The sequence below is a fragment of the Sycon ciliatum genome, chromosome 5, assembly GCF_964019385.1.
Source record: "Sycon ciliatum chromosome 5, ocSycCili1.1, whole genome shotgun sequence".
Classification (NCBI taxonomy): domain Eukaryota; kingdom Metazoa; phylum Porifera; class Calcarea; order Leucosolenida; family Sycettidae; genus Sycon; species Sycon ciliatum.
In genome coordinates this window covers 9520869-9536625 of record NC_088647.1, presented here as the reverse complement: position 1 = coordinate 9536625, position 15757 = coordinate 9520869, and the positions used below count along the sequence as shown (strand labels likewise).

The window sequence follows — 15757 nt, the reverse complement described above, 5'->3', positions numbered from 1 at the left end:
CACACACACACACACAACCACCATCATCACCACCCCACCAAGAACACATGAAGGCACACATGCAAGCCTACATGCACATGCCAACAACAACAACAACAACAACAGCGTTTTCTTACCCGTATAACGTCCACCCAGTTCCAACCGCGTGGCCGCTCCTCCGCATTAGCACCTATACAAAACAAGACAACAGAGAAGCCGGCAATGCCGTGGATCCAGTCACATCCTACAAAATTATGTGTGTGTGTGTGTGTGCTGTGTGTGCTGTGTGTGTGTGTGCGTGTGGTGTGTGTGTGCGTGTGTGTGTGCATGCGTGTGTGTGTGTGTGCGTGTGCAGAGATCATGTGACATCAAGTCACTTGTGGAAAGTGAAATCCAACCTCGGGGTCCGTGCTGCTGCTCAGAGCTCTAGAGGCAGGGCTGGATTGTACAGTACTGTCGGCCAGCCGAAGAACGGACAGCCGAAGAACGGACAGCCGAAGAACGGACAGCCGAAGAACGGACAGCCGAAGAACGGACAGCCGAAGAACGACAGCCGAAGAACGGACAGCCGAAGAACGGACAGCCGAAGAACGGACAGCCGAAGAACGGACAGCCGAAGAACGGACAGCCGAAGAACGGACAGCCGAAGAACGACAGCCGAAGAACGACAGCCGAAGAACGACAGCCGAAGAACGGACAGCCGAAGAACGGACAGCCGAAGAACGGACAGCCGAAGAACGGACAGCCGAAGAACGGACAGCCGAAGAACGGACAGCCGAAGAACGGACAGCCGAAGAACGGACAGCCGAAGAACGGACAGCCGAAGAACGGCCAGGCTAGAATTTTGACCAACTTTTAAGAATGATGTAGGCTGGATTTTTGCAGATAAGAACGAAAACCGTAATTTCCACTATAATGTACACTCAGACGTATAACTGTGCATAAATGTACATGTACGACTGTCCCATCAAATAAGAACGAAACCGCTGTGTTCGCTAAAAATAAGAACGGGCTAGGCTAGAACCCTGACCCCCAGTTCTTCGGCGCCCGACAGTGCTGTACTGTACAACGGCAATGCACAGGCAATGCACAGGCAATGCACAGGCAATGCACAGGCAATGCACAGGCAATGCACAGGCAATGCACAGGCAATGCATAGCTCTGAGAATCTGAGGTTACACCCAGAATGAAGACTACACAAGCAATCTCTAACAGCAGGGTGACCACTGCACACCCCACACTTTGGTGCCGAAGAATAAAGTAGAGACCACGCGATAGATAGGTTGTTTGACCAGGTTTCCCGGATAAGAGATGTGCCCGTTCAGAGAGATTTTCGAGGCAAATATAAAACCATTTGGATTCCACACGCTCCGCTGAGACGAACAGATCCTGCACTAGTATGACCAAGAGTATATAACAAGAGTGTGCAACTCCTATCTCGAGCTTTGATGGGTTCACCCACGGCGGGATCTTTTTATCGCGTCATTCTTCGGTAGAAGTATGACCAAGTGTGTATGCTTTCCCGTGCTTGTGTTGTAGATATGATGAGAGTTAATCAGGTTCAGGACACATCAATCTATCGTCCATTGTTCTGCTTCGACTACCGTAGCTGCGATGTACAAATTATTTGTACTTTGATCTCTGGCTACGCATGATGGCATCAGTGAGCCAAACAGCCGCCAAAGACTGATGATGTCATAACAAACATTCCACCAAGGGCTAGGGGATCGTTGAGTTGCGCACTCTTGGTTATGTACTCTTGGTTATGCACTCTTGGTTATGTACTCTTGGTTATGCACTCTTGGTTATGCACTCTTGGTTATGCACTCTTGGTTATGTACTCTTGGTTATGCACTCTTGGTTATGCACTCTTGGTTATGCACTCTTGGTTATGCACTCTTGGTTATGCACTCTTGGTTATGCACTCTTGGTTATGTACTCTTGGTTATGCACTCTTGGTATGACGCATTATGTAGCCTGTCCCTTGAAGAGCTGACCTCATAATACCATGTGCTTCCCGTGCTTTCCCACTTTTCAGACTCCTGACAGGGTACTGCATACACTAACAGAGTGCGATGTACAGCACTACAGCAACAAATTGACTGGACCGCAATTTCCCACACATTACACAATACTACTCACAGACCTAAACCCAGTGCGTTGAAAAGTCTATGACGATTCAACTGACTGTTAGTGCCACCGTACAGCCTATCTTTAGACTCACCGAATCTCTCTGCCAGCCGGCGCTTCTGCGCCTTGGTGAGTTGCTCCTTCTTTTCCTTCTTCTTCCCAGCTGCAGGCTGCGCCGAAGGACTGTCTCCACCACCAGTATCAGCTGTCGATAGCTGTGCAGCAACAAACCAAATTCAGAATAATACTATTTATTTTGACACATAGATACAACTGTTAAGTGAGAATACTGTATTTCACTGGATTCACACCATACCATCATCACAATAGAAGGGTACCAGTATTTGGGGAACAAATCAATGAGTAAAAAAGGAAAGACACATCCATGCCAGTAGCACAGTTGTATGTAGCTGTGTTGCAACACATCACTACTACTTGTACCAGGTAGAGCCATGCCTTGCATGTCCGTATGCGTCCATAATACCACAACACATGGGTAACTGCCACACCAGCCTCAGCTTCAGAGCCAACCAAGACACCAAGAAGCCAACATGCATTGTATTCAAGCATCTTCCCCAACAGACAACCAACAACAAGAAAGCAACAGTGTTTGTCAAACATTTCACATGGGAGAGATTTATCCAGCAGCAACGTGGACAGTGATGTGGAGAGTGCCCAGGGCAAAAGAAGGTAGGTACACTGCATACAACCGACCTATAAACAAACCGCCTGGCACACTGTGAGTGTGTGTGTGTGTGATGTGCGGACAGGTGTAGACTTGCACATGCAAGAGTGTAGAATACCGCAAACTTGAGAACGCATAATCATGATGATCGTGGCGAGAGGAGTACTCTTAGCCAGAACTTGGCAGCTTGGAGAGCGTTGTGTGGGCAGGCGTGTATCTACCGCCATTCTGCTAGGTGACTGGTGTCTTTTATCACCATTTCCCTACTAAGTAGAGACAACGCTGAACAAATAGTTCAATACCGACATGCAATACGTGGCGGTGGCCAGTGGTATTGGGAGTACAGAGTTGGGTTACACTGTCTGTCTGTGTTATGCTCTGCCTCTGAGGTGTTGAGCACTGTCAGCACACTGGGTACATTCTCTGGTTACAATGTCCATGAAATTGGCACATAGCCTAGGTACAGGCAATATTCCAGGAAGTACATGCACAGCGCGGGATTGGCACAACCGCATAGGCAGTGATCAGGTGACGGGGACTTCAGGTGGCAAAACTGAAAAAGGTGACAGACAAGTTGCGATGTGTTCACACGTCACACATACTTGAGTGCAGCAGCGCACATGAACAAGACAAGGCACAGCAAACACTACATGTATACAGTGGTGCAAAGTGAAATCCAGCCCATAGGGGTTGGATTTCACCTGCAGTCCTGCCCAGAGAAATCCCACCTCGTGGATATACTAGCGTTACGCAGCCCTAGCACCACCATCACCCCCCCCCCCCCCCACACACACACGCGCGCGCGCGCGCCACTCTGCGCACTTGAGCAAGGCGCTACTTTATTCACGAGGTCGGATCTCTCAGCCACTTGCTTCAGCAAGGATAGCAATGACTGGAGACACAATGCACTGACTCACCGCCTCCTCACGCATTGTCACATTCTTCTCTATCGTCTCAGCAAGCTCACTCTTTGCCCACTCAATGAGGGTGAATGTCACTGCTTCACCAATGTTATCAGCGGCCTGACCAGCAAGACACAGACACAACAGGTGAAACGAAACATGTCTGGTTAGTACGAAACGGAGTGAAGCATTGGAAATTATTATTATTCTATCTCCTCTGCTTGCCTTCATATACCTGCGTTTTTTCTAATCTCCTTATGTTGTCTGATGGTTGGTTTTGCCATGAAACTCAACGACAAAACAGCCCTATTTTACTTCCTTTTGTGTACCTCTTGCATTCATTGGAAATTAGGAATACCACCATCTCGCATGCTACAGTACAATGTACAACACAGGATACGGCTCTCTCAGAGAAACACATCATGTTCTGGAATATTCCCAGCTTGTGGTGAATCTTGCATGACCTTTCATTGTACTCAGGTTTCATTTCTTTTATTCTAGTGCATGCTGCTGGCGCCTGATGTATTGACCGCAGGCCAGTCTCAACCTTTGCATTGTCTGAGATTCAAGTAGCGTATCGTTTGATGCATGTGCTGTCTCCATGCTATCTAGTCGTAATATATTCACTCGTCTTTGCATTTGTGCACAGTCCTGTGGATACTCGCGGGCTGCGATTGCGCTCTCGCTTTCGTCATTCTAGAATGTATACTTCCATGCCTTTGAAGTTTTTTAGTTGTCAGTTTTGAACTGTAGGAAGCAGTTTACAGTTTGTGTTCTTGCAGTTTTATCTCAGAGGAGAAAGTTCTTGGTCTCATACTGTTACGAGTTGCTGTTGTATCTGGTTGAACGCATGCCGGGGCAACAGAGGGCAGCATGAGTAGCCATAGTGGTCCTATTCGAGCCGGATCTCAGAGCCAGATCCAAGAAGTCCTGCGCGACGACGAGCAAGTCCCAGGCGCTGAGTGTAGACGGAGCTCGCGGTCTACCAAAGGGAGACCGCCGAGCAGATACGGGTTTGATAACTGGAGTGACGTCCCGGACAGCGTGAGCTCTGCAGGACATGCGCCCTCGAAAGTTTCAGGAACTGCTGCGTCGCAGGCGTCACTTCGTGCAGAGATGCTTCGTGTAGAACTTGAGGCTGCAAGGCAAATCGCTGAGCTGGAGGAGGAAGCCGAGACACGCAAGTTGGCTCGTGAGACAAGTTTGGTGCAGAGGGAACTGGAGGTTCGAAGAGCCGAGGCTGAATCTGCAGCTGCACTACGATCCGGGTCAGGGAGCAAAGTGTCGTCTCGCAAATCAGAGACTGGAAACGCTGCATCCAGTGGCAGGGCAATATTGACTGCCAAGAGTCTTGCTGAGCACGACAAGTTGGCCGGACCTGGTCGAAAATTCGTATTACCACCGCGTGAGCACTTCAGAACGATGAGTGATGTCGGTGGAGTGAACGGACAACGCGACCCCGGCAAGCCAAGGAGTTTGCAAGGTACGTTTCGTACTGTGAATGCGCCCACACAACCTGAGGCTGTATTAGGTGTGGCGGAAGACAGCCCAGCTCAGTCAAGTACATGTAGTGTCAATGCGTTTGGCGTGCCTGCCCTGGGGCCAGTGGCGCAAGCATTCATGCGCGCGCCCGCTCAAAAGTCTGTGACCAGTACAGTGCTGTCAGTAGTGCCAGCCAAGAAGTCAATGGCCAGTGGTGCGCCTGTGGCTGTAGGACGTACTACAGTGTCCATACAGGCAGCTAGTAATGCAGTGCCTGTACAGCCAGCAATACGCAGTGCAGCAGTACAATCAAGACTGCCTGGCAGTAACAAGAAGGCAGTATCAATGCTGAATGCAACACCACCATGGCATACACCACAGAAGCATACAGCAGTGGCCAAACAGCAGCAACCAACACCAGTGGCAGTGCAAGAACACTCCAAGCAGGTGCTAAACCCGCAAGCAGAGTCCTTCATGCCCTATCCACCTCAACTGCAGACACTACACCCTGCTAGTTTCAGCTTTCACGTGAAGCCACTGGAGCTACCAAAGTTCTCTGGCAAGACTAGTGACTACGACCGGTGGAAGCAGAACTTTCGCCGCGTTGTTGACGAAGATCCACTAACGACTGAAGCGTACAAACTTGCACAACTGCGTGAGTGTCTCATGCATGGCACGGCCAGCGACCTTGTTGATGGCGTGCTTGACGGTCCAGGAGCCTACCACACCATCCTTAGGGAGCTAGATGCATGGTATGGCGGCGACAATCGCACTGTTGAGCGCCAAGAGAAGGAGATTTTGCAGTGGCCGAAGCTAAAAGAGTCAGACGACAACTTTGCCAAGTTTGTCCTCAGACTCCGGACGATGCTCATGAATATGGAGATGTGTGCAGTAACACCGGGCCGTGAGTTGTATCTATCGGTTACGCAGAAGTTGCCGAAATCGCTGTTGCTTAGGTACATGGAGAAGTATGACGATGCTGACTGTGATATTTACCAGCTAACACAGTGGCTCCTCAGACGCGTCAACACACTACGCCGTGCCGATGAACGACTCCGGTCGACAGAAGTCACTGCCTCAGCACCAGCACCAGCAAGATCATGGTCGAAGCAGAGTGCTACAAAGTCTGAACGAACATTTGTGGCAACTAGCAAGGATGCAGGTGCCGACAGAAGCTGCCCCTCGTGTGGCAAGGCGCATCAGCTCCACCGCTGCCCCGATTTCATTAAGATGGAGGTCAGGGACCGATGGAAAGTCATCAAGTCCAAGCCAGATGTCTGCGCCCTATGCTTCGGTCTCAATCATCGCGCAAAGACTTGTACCAGGCAACCCTGTTCAAAGTGCAGCCGCACGCATCATGACATGCTACACTACAACATCCGACGCTCGGATTCCGCTGCAGACCCATCAAATGCCGCAATCAAGGCCAACGCAGCTTCGGCCAGCAGTGGCGGTCCTGCCAAGATTGCTACAACACATTGCGCAAGTCATCAGCCAGAGATTGACAGTGGCGAGTCATTCATGGTTGTGCCTGTTGTATTCCGACACAATGGTGTGAGCCTCCAAGGTAATGCACTCCTGGACCCAGCATCGTCCACGAGTTATGTCCAGCAGTCCGTGGCAACAGCCCTCAATGTGCGTGGACCCAAGCGGCAGCTCGTCACTTCCGGAGTAGGCGGCAAGCAGACCGCAGCAAGACGTGAGCATGTACAGATCCAAGTGGCGGCTCTGGGCGACAAGACCATGAACAAGCTTGAAGCTTGGGTTCTGCCCACCGTCACCGTGCCATTACCGGCAGTGAACTGGAATCAGCACAAGAGCAGCTGGCCGCATCTCAGTGATATTGACTTCCCATCCATCAAGGGCAGTCAGATCGACGCGCTTATCGGCCTGAATGCCATCGAGCTTCATGCTACTCTAGAAGAACGGCGAGCAGAAACAGCAAGAGCGCCCATTGCTCGACGAACTCCTCTCGGGTGGGTGTGCATTGGTACAGGAGTCGACACCACTCGTGCAATCACAGCTACTACACCAGCTACTGACACAGTGCTAACTGATGGGCTGACCGAGCTAGTAGAGAAGTTCTGGCGAGATGAGTCGGCGGGCACAGATAACCCACTAGAGGAGACGCCTTCACCCGATGACAGAAGAGCCGAGGAGCTCACGAGCCAATCAATCAGCTGCAACGGCAACCGGGTAACTGTCCGAATCCCATGGGTCAATGACAGCGGTAAGCCACGTGTCAGGTCCAACAGAGCTCAGGCTGAGCAGCGGCTCCGCAGTCTACAACGCTCGCTACAGTCAAGGCCAGCCGTGAAGCAGCAGTACTCTGACGTTATGCAGAAACACATTGCCACGGGTTACGTGAGACGCGTGGACCCGGATGAGATAGCCAAAGACGGCAACGACCAGTGGTACCTACCCCATTTCCCGGTAGTACGCTCAGATAAATCCACGTCAAAAGTGAGAATAGTATTTGACGGTGCAGCCCGCTGGGATGGACACTCCATCAACGATGAGATGTTTACAGGTCCTGCACTTCAAAACGACATGACCAGTGTGTTGATCCGATTCTCACTGGAACCAGTTGCGCTTGTTGGTGATGTGTCGGAGATGTTCCTCCAAGTCAAACTGGCGGAACGTGACCAGCGCTATCATCGCTTTCTGTGGTATGATGACAATGGCCAAGTGCAGGTGTATCAGTTCACCCGTGTGCTCTTCGGCGCTAAGGCGTCACCGTATCTGGCAGGACGAGCGGTGAAAGAGGTCATCAAGCACCACGGTGATGAGTACGACTCTGACGTCGTGCAGTGCCTAAGCAAAGACCTCTACGTTGACGACATGCTGTCATCACTACCATCCACACAGCGTGCCATCCAGGCCAGAGAGCAAACGCAGCAGCTACTTGCCAAGGGCGGTTTTCACATGCGGAAATGGCTGTCGAACAAAGCTGAAGTGATGAACACCATACCAGAGGAAGATAGGTCACCTGATGTCGTCCGAGATGTGGACAGTGACACCAGCCTCCCAACTGTCAAGACTCTCGGCGTCAGTTGGAACGCCGAGAAGGATGCCTTCACCTTCCAGCATCAAATGAAGGACATCACGACATTCACCCGACGCTCTGTGTTGCGCGGCCTGGCCTCCATATTCGATCCGCGTGGCCTGATCTCGCCATACGTCATCACGGCTAAGGTACTCCTGCAGGATGCCTGGTTGCTGGGACAGGGATGGGACGACCTGCTGCCAAAGGAACAAGTCGTCAAGTGGCGGGGTTGGTTCCAAGGCCTCCCAGACCTGAGTAACCTGGAGATCAGCCGCTGTTTCAAGGATCCACAACAGCCATCCGAAGACGCCAGTCTTTCCGTGCACTGCTTCTCCGACGCCTCAGATCGGGCGATAGCAGCCGCTGTGTATGTCAGAGCCAGCTACCCAGACGGTACCACCCGAATAACGCTAGCGATGTCGAAAGCGAAGCCGGCACCAGTGAGGCGACAGACGATCCCGCAGCTTGAACTGAGAGCAGCTGTGCTTGGCGTTCGCGTTAGTCATCTCGTCGCTGAATCCATCGGTATCCCAGTGTCAGCTCACACATTTTGGACGGACTCGATGAACGTCTTGGGCTGGGTCCAAAGCCACAGCCGGCGCTACAAAGTGGACATTGGCAACCGAATCTCTGAGCTCCAGACCTCAACGAGAGCACACCAGTGGCGACATGTTCCCGGAAAGAACAACCCTGCAGACAAAGGTACTCGTGGTTTGTCTGCTGCATTACTGTGCCGTGACGCAGTGTGGTGGTCCGGTCCACAGTTTCTTCGCCAGCAGCCAGATGAGTGGCCTCAGATGAAGGAAGTCAGCACATCCTCGCTGCCTGGTCAGCTCAAGACGGCGCTAGTTGCAGTCGTCCCTCCACCCTCCGAGATCCTGGGTCGCTTTAGCACATGGTCGCGACTGGTACGCGTGACAGCATGGTGCAAGCGATTTGTGGCAAACTGTCGGCAGGCAGTCAGTGACAGCAAGTCCACGAAGGGGGATGCCGCATCGGACAGCCAGTCCAGCACGCCAGTGAGAGTGCCAGTACAGTTTGGCGGCACCCGCTCCATCAGTGTTCCAGTTCTCAGCACTGACGAAGTATCAGTAGCAGAGCGGCACTGGATTGCAACTGCCCAGAAGGATTGCCATGGTACAGCATACCATCGTCTACAGTCTAGGCAACCGATGTTGAAATCGGACCCTCTGGCACCTCTCTGTCCCCAGTTCGATAGTGCAACAGAGTCACCCCTGATGACGGTAGGAGGTCGATTGCAAGCTACAAAGAACATGCCAAGTGGCGTACGCCACCCAGTCATCCTACCAGCAAAGCACCGAGTAACCCAGCTGATAATCGAACAGGAAGATCATCGGTGCTTCCATGCAGTTGGGCCACAGCATCTTCTGGCCAATCTGCGACAACGCTACTGGATTGTTCACGGAACATCAACAGTCAAGGCCGTTCGAAGCAACTGCGTCACTTGCCGTAAGAACCGTGCGGAGCCAGCGTCCCAGATGATGGGCCAGATTCCAGACTTCCGAGTTGCAGGCTCGTTGAAACCGTTCAGCCGTACAGGAGTTGATTACGCGGGTCCCTTCCTGACCAAGCAGGGCCGAGGTAAGACGCAGGCTAAGCGGTACCTGTGCCTGTTCACTTGCCTTGAGACTCGTGCCTGTCACCTAGAGGTATCATATGGCCTCTCCACTGAGTCATTCCTGTTAGCATTTGAGAGATTCACAAAGCGCCGTGGTGTCCCGCTTGAAATGGTCAGCGACAACGGGACCAACTTCACTGCCGCGGAGCGAGAACTCCGTGAGGCCGTCCGGGCCATGGACAAGGAGAAGATCGAGAAGCGACTGGTCAGTGATGGCGTGCGATGGCGCTTCAACCCACCTAGAGCACCACATTTCGGCGGCGTATTCGAATCCCTCATCAAGACGGCTAAGCGCGGACTCAAAGCAGTACTTGGGAAAGCGGACGTCACAGATGAAGAGTTAGTGACTGCCATGTGCCAGGTTGAGGACATGATGAACTCGCGCCCGCTGACAGTCGTAAGTGCCGATGCAGCTGATTTGCAGCCTCTAACACCAGCACATTTCCTCGTCGGACGACTCGACCCACCAATGGCTCTGGAAGTGAAAGCAGACGAGCACCCCAGCAGAGACCCACGCAAACGTTGGTTGTATGTTCAGCGGCTTGTAGCAGACGTGTGGAACAGGTGGCGAGATGAGTATGTTCCCTTGTTGAATGTCCGTCGTAAGTGGCAACGTCAAGGTCGCAATGTAGCCGTAGGTGACATCATGCTGTGTCTTACATCAAACACTCCCCGTGGAACATGGCCCATGGGTAGAGTCACAGCAGTGCATCCTGGTGCAGACAAGCTCGTCCGAGTAGTGGATATTAAGATCGGCGACAAGATCTACCGACGGTCTATCCACCATCTAGTACCTATTCTGGACACCGAGTAGTTTGTGCCTTGTGTATCTGAAGTGCTACAGGCAGCCCTGTGACAGTACTCTCTCTCTCTCTCTCTCTCTCTCTCTCTCTCTCTCTCTCTCTCTCTCTCTCTCTCTCTCTCTCTCTCTCTCAACCTATGAAGTTTTTCTTTCATCATACAGTACCGTAGTAGTACTCACTCGTCACAGTTTGTTTGCTGACCCTGTGCTCGTGAGTGAAGGGGGATATGTTCTGGAATATTCCCAGCTTGTGGTGAATCTTGCATGACCTTTCATTGTACTCAGGTTTCATTTCTTTTATTCTAGTGCATGCTGCTGGCGCCTGATGTATTGACCGCAGGCCAGTCTCAACCTTTGCATTGTCTGAGATTCAAGTAGCGTATCGTTTGATGCATGTGCTGTCTCCATGCTATCTAGTCGTAATATATTCACTCGTCTTTGCATTTGTGCACAGTCCTGTGGATACTCGCGGGCTGCGATTGCGCTCTCGCTTTCGTCATTCTAGAATGTATACTTCCATGCCTTTGAAGTTTTTTAGTTGTCAGTTTTGAACTGTAGGAAGCAGTTTACAGTTTGTGTTCTTGCAGTTTTATCTCAGAGGAGAAAGTTCTTGGTCTCATACTGTTACGAGTTGCTGTTGTATCTGGTTGAACGCATGCCGGGGCAACAGAGGGCAGCATGAGTAGCCACATCACATGGTGAAAAGATCAGTATGCTCGAAACACTTCCTTTTATTAACCCTTTATGGACGGATTACTAGCACAGTACGCACCAGAATTACAAAATGTCAGTACAATTTTCAACTTTACCATGTCATAACTTTGGTGTCCTTCACTTGATTTTCATAATCAAGGGCTCATTGGAAAGCTCTTGGCGAGAGCTACGTCAGGGTACCAATCTCCATTATCCGGCCACCACAAATCAGGCGCGGTAACACAGCAAAGTCGTCTCCAAGCCTGATATGCAAGCAAATTCGTCCCATCAACGCCATTCCACTGCCCTTCATCGCAGAACGCTCAAATCTGTTTGAGACGATTCAAACTTCAGCCGGCTACGTCATTATCATGTGCTCAGTCGCTCAAAGAGCACACGAAAAGGGATTTTCCCCCAAAAAGGCGAAATGATCGATCAAAAATTTGAATTTGCCGAGGTAAGAATACGGCGTGCGATATCTCTGGCGTCCGACATTGTAACTCTTCGGCGATTGTTGCATTGGACAGCTTGGAGTTCCCGCTACCACGAAGACCCTTCGATTGTGAAATTTGCTCAAGAAACGATGGAGTTACGAAGTTTCGATCTTATTAGATCGAAACTCGTACAGTCCGTCCACAAAGGGTTAAAATTGCAAAAAATGTATTCACTGGTGTGTGCACTACTCACCTGCTGGTTTATATCTAACAAAATGCTCTCCTTGGTCTTGGCTGAGCTGTACATGCACACGGGCAAGTACACATATACATAGATTTGTGTGATGTGCGTATGTCACAGTATATATGCGTGTGTATGTGTGTGTGTGTGTGTGTGTGTGTGTGTGTGTGTGTGTGTGTGTGTGTGTGCGTGTGTGCCAGCTAGTTTGGTTGGTGGGTACACTTATGCCAGATAGTGTTGGGTCTGTTGCCAACACTGAACAGGCTCGGCTGCTTGAAGGCGTATTGGTTTACCTGCCACCTTTGTTCGTTTCAGGGTTCATATTTACTATTTGAAGTATACATACCTGTTAACCATGGACTGCTTCTGGCTAGATTAACTCTCGTGTGATCAATGGTGCTAGTGAAGCTTATATCAGATCCACTCTGATTTAGTCACCCACACTACATTATTATAGTAGCAAGTATTACCTTCACTGGGGGCAGGGGTAACTGCACTTGGATCCCAGGACGGATACCCTAATGCCGTCAATCCTTTTTCTGCACCTTGTCCCCACCCACTTACTGCGGTGTGGTGAGACCATAAGTGGGATCATTTCCAAGTCCACCCACAGTTTGGGGATTTTAGGGGTGTCGGCCGTTGGGCAGTTCAATAGCCAATTGAGTTATCTTTCCAAGAATCCTTTTGTATCTCTCTCCCCTCTCCCGGGGAGACCCACGTGACCAGTTTGGCAGTGAGCAAGTAGAAGTATGTGTATGTATGTGTGCGTGTGTATGTGTATGTGTGTATGTGTGTGTATGTGTGTATGTATGAGAGAGAAGGGGGGGGGGGGGTATGCAATGGGTGAAGTACATGTACAGAGCTGCTGAATGCATTGATCTCATGAATAAGCTAGCATCCAGCATCCTTGCAGAGCATAGTGTTTGCAGATCTGAGGCTGCATCACGCTCGGCGCAACACTTGCTCAGTCGCTCAGATTTCATTGAATAGCACTGCGCGTGATATCCCCAGTACAGCGTTACACACACACACTGACGTGCAATACATGACCAGGGGCGTTGGAAGGTATTTTAGTGTGGTACGGTCAGCCATCTCAAGTACAGTTTACTCGTGGGGAAGGGGTGGCCGAGCCGAATTTTTTGGGAATTTAGAGCCCAAATCAGTGCATTTTATTGATTCACGGGGCACTTGGGGCAAACAGCGGTACGGTCAATACCTTTGTGACCGTACCGTGTGCGACGCCCCTGATGACTGAATATAGTCCACACTGGATATTTGTTACAACCCCATTTCATGACTTCAGTTCATCTAGCGTGCTCCCAAATGACTGTCGCAGTACATGTACCGTATTTTACCGGTTGTAAGTCGACCCCGGTTATAGGTCGACCCCCGTATACTGAGGTCTCAATTCTACGTTTTAAAGTTTTCACCCAAAGAAGCACTACTAACCACTCCCTGCTACTTACACATCAACAAATCATGTAAACATTCCTTATCGGAGGATATAACGTCCCAATCCTTGAAAAAGACCAATAAACTGGCAAAATGTGTACACATGGTGCACTCGTGCATGCAGTACAGGTCATTTTTTGTAAGATACTGATAGTTCCCGGTTATAAGTCGAATCCCGGTTGTAAGTCGACCCCCACACTTTCTCCTTCTATTTTAGTTGTAAAAGGTCGACTTACAACCGGAAAAATACGGTACCAAAGTGCGTAGAACTGAAGTTGTAAAAGGTCGACTTACAACCGGAAAAATACGGTACCAAAGTGCGTAGAACTGATTCCTACCACAATTGAACACACCGTTGACTTTGCCACCAAGAAATCACATACATGCACGCACGCACACACACACACACATAAATCCTTACAGGTGATTATTGAAGAAAGAGTTCAGCGAACATACTGGGACAGCTTCAGGGTATTCCGCCGGCCATTCAACTTCCAGCACAAACGACTTGGATATGTCTTCTGCATCATCGCTGTAAGACACCTGCGAAAGAAAGGAGCGAAAAGAAGACAAAGAAACTAAAATGTAAGTGTACGGTACTCGAACAGCTGCAGCTGCTTAGTTAATCAGAGTGGTGTTGATGAAAGTACACTAACAGTCAAATGTCACGAATCTGGTCACCAGCTGTCCAAGCATGTCGGATATCCAACAAGCCAGGGAGTGCTTAATTGATCACTCCCCGTTGTGAACCTCTCGGTACTGGTACCACAGTGATGGAAAGCCAGCGACAAGAAACCTGGTGGTGTTTACTGAATCTTGATCAGAAGCTTGTAACCTGCTGTTTGGTACGTGACACTGGCCTATCTCATCAACGTGAACGTGAAGACATGTACACCTACAGCATTACTATCCCCGAGAATCGGAACCTCCTTGTGTTCTTGAAACGTGGTTGGAGTGAGAGAGAGAGAGAGAGAGAGAGAGAGAGAGAGAGAGAGAGAGAGAGAAAGAGAGAGAGAGAGAGAGTGAGAGAGAGAGACACACACACACACACACACAGGGAATTCTCCTAAAATAATAATAACATTGCAATATACACAGAGATGGTGAAAACAGGTTAAGTTGGTTTACGTTGTTCAGGCTCGGAGCCAGCTCCTGGTGGGTGGTATGGCCCCAGGTCGGCTACAGGACCGACTATTTCCACAAGCCCAATTTCAAAATCCTGGGAGGATACATGTCTACCTGTGTGCATTATCTGTTTATTTCAACTGCACATTCCTCTGGTAACAGATATGGCAGCTAGTGGAGTAGACTTCACTGGACAAGAACAGTTGAGGAGGTAGAGACTCTAGGAAGGAGTGTATGAGGATAGCTTATTACTGGTACTTCCAGATAATCAAGTGCGCACTGAGCAGCCCATGAACACTGGAGTTGGTGAAAACTGGTACGGCCATGGCCGCACCAGCCGTACCAGTGGCGCCGGCCCTGTTGTTCGGTGCCTAACATCTCTATAGTGGTCTTGTCATCATTCTCTAGTAAATCCATACTCTTCGTGGCCGTGAACTTCAGCACGCGTCGTCTTGAACATGCTTACAATCGGCCCTATGATACTAGCCCAAAATAAACCCATGAACATTCCATACTGGAATTTTGCTCAGAGCTGGCTTGTGCATTTAGATGTGTTAGAACCAAGGGGAAAGCCTTTGAAGGACTGCACAATCCCAGTTATGTGACAAGCTCATGATAGTAATTGTTTCTGCTTTCATCCTGCGCAAAAATTACAAAAATAAAAATAAAATTGAACCCACCTTGTAAGTAAATTTGGTCGTTGACACTTCTTTGAAGCAAGGATCAGCTTCGTAAATAGAGCGAAGAACTTCTAGCTCCTCCTGAGTCGTAACAAGCAAACACAGTGTACCAGTCGCGCTTCGGTCAGCAGTCCACTCATACTGCAATAGAATTGTTGCAAATCTAACATGAATTTTTGCTCGATATGCCTACCTCTTGTTCAGCTTCCATTTTGGTATTTGCTCACTGGATTCAAAGGCACTGCACTGCTATACCTACGATAGACTGTTAGGAATAGCCGGAGCAGTCACGAACACGGAACTACTGGTTATATGTTTCACTGGATAATATACAATCATGTACTCAGAAAAGAATGCCAACAATTACACAAGATAGAAGAGTAACAATTCAAACAAATAATTTCCTACATAAATTTTCTGTTTTCGACATGTCGACATTCGGCCCGGGCCTTGCACGTGACGCCGCG

General features: G+C 49.9%; 1 protein-coding gene across 1 annotated transcript; it reads right to left on the bottom strand.

The window, feature by feature from the left end:
* Positions 1 to 11: 11 nt before the first annotated feature.
* Positions 12 to 15694, bottom strand: LOC135817510 (RWD domain-containing protein 4-like). The gene is made up of 7 exons (XM_065330715.1): positions 15484 to 15694; positions 15291 to 15371; positions 13907 to 14028; positions 12046 to 12091; positions 3712 to 3816; positions 2204 to 2324; positions 12 to 169 (listed from the first exon to the last, which is right to left on the bottom strand). Exons 1-7 carry the CDS (start codon positions 15499 to 15501, stop codon positions 27 to 29), a joined length of 636 nt encoding a protein of 211 aa, XP_065186787.1. The 5' UTR covers positions 15502 to 15694; the 3' UTR covers positions 12 to 26.
* Between the last annotated feature and the right edge of the window lie 63 nt (positions 15695 to 15757).

Bases quoted from the DNA above. Each gene is read 5' to 3' on its own strand.
- LOC135817510 (XM_065330715.1), bottom strand. The intron at 14,029-15,290 runs GTGGGTTCAATT...TTTCTTTCGCAG, and splicing joins CGACCAAATTTACTTACAAG to GTGTCTTACAGCGATGATGC. The intron at 12,092-13,906 runs GTAAGGATTTAT...GTGCATGTACAG, and splicing joins TCTTTCTTCAATAATCACCT to CTCAGCCAAGACCAAGGAGA.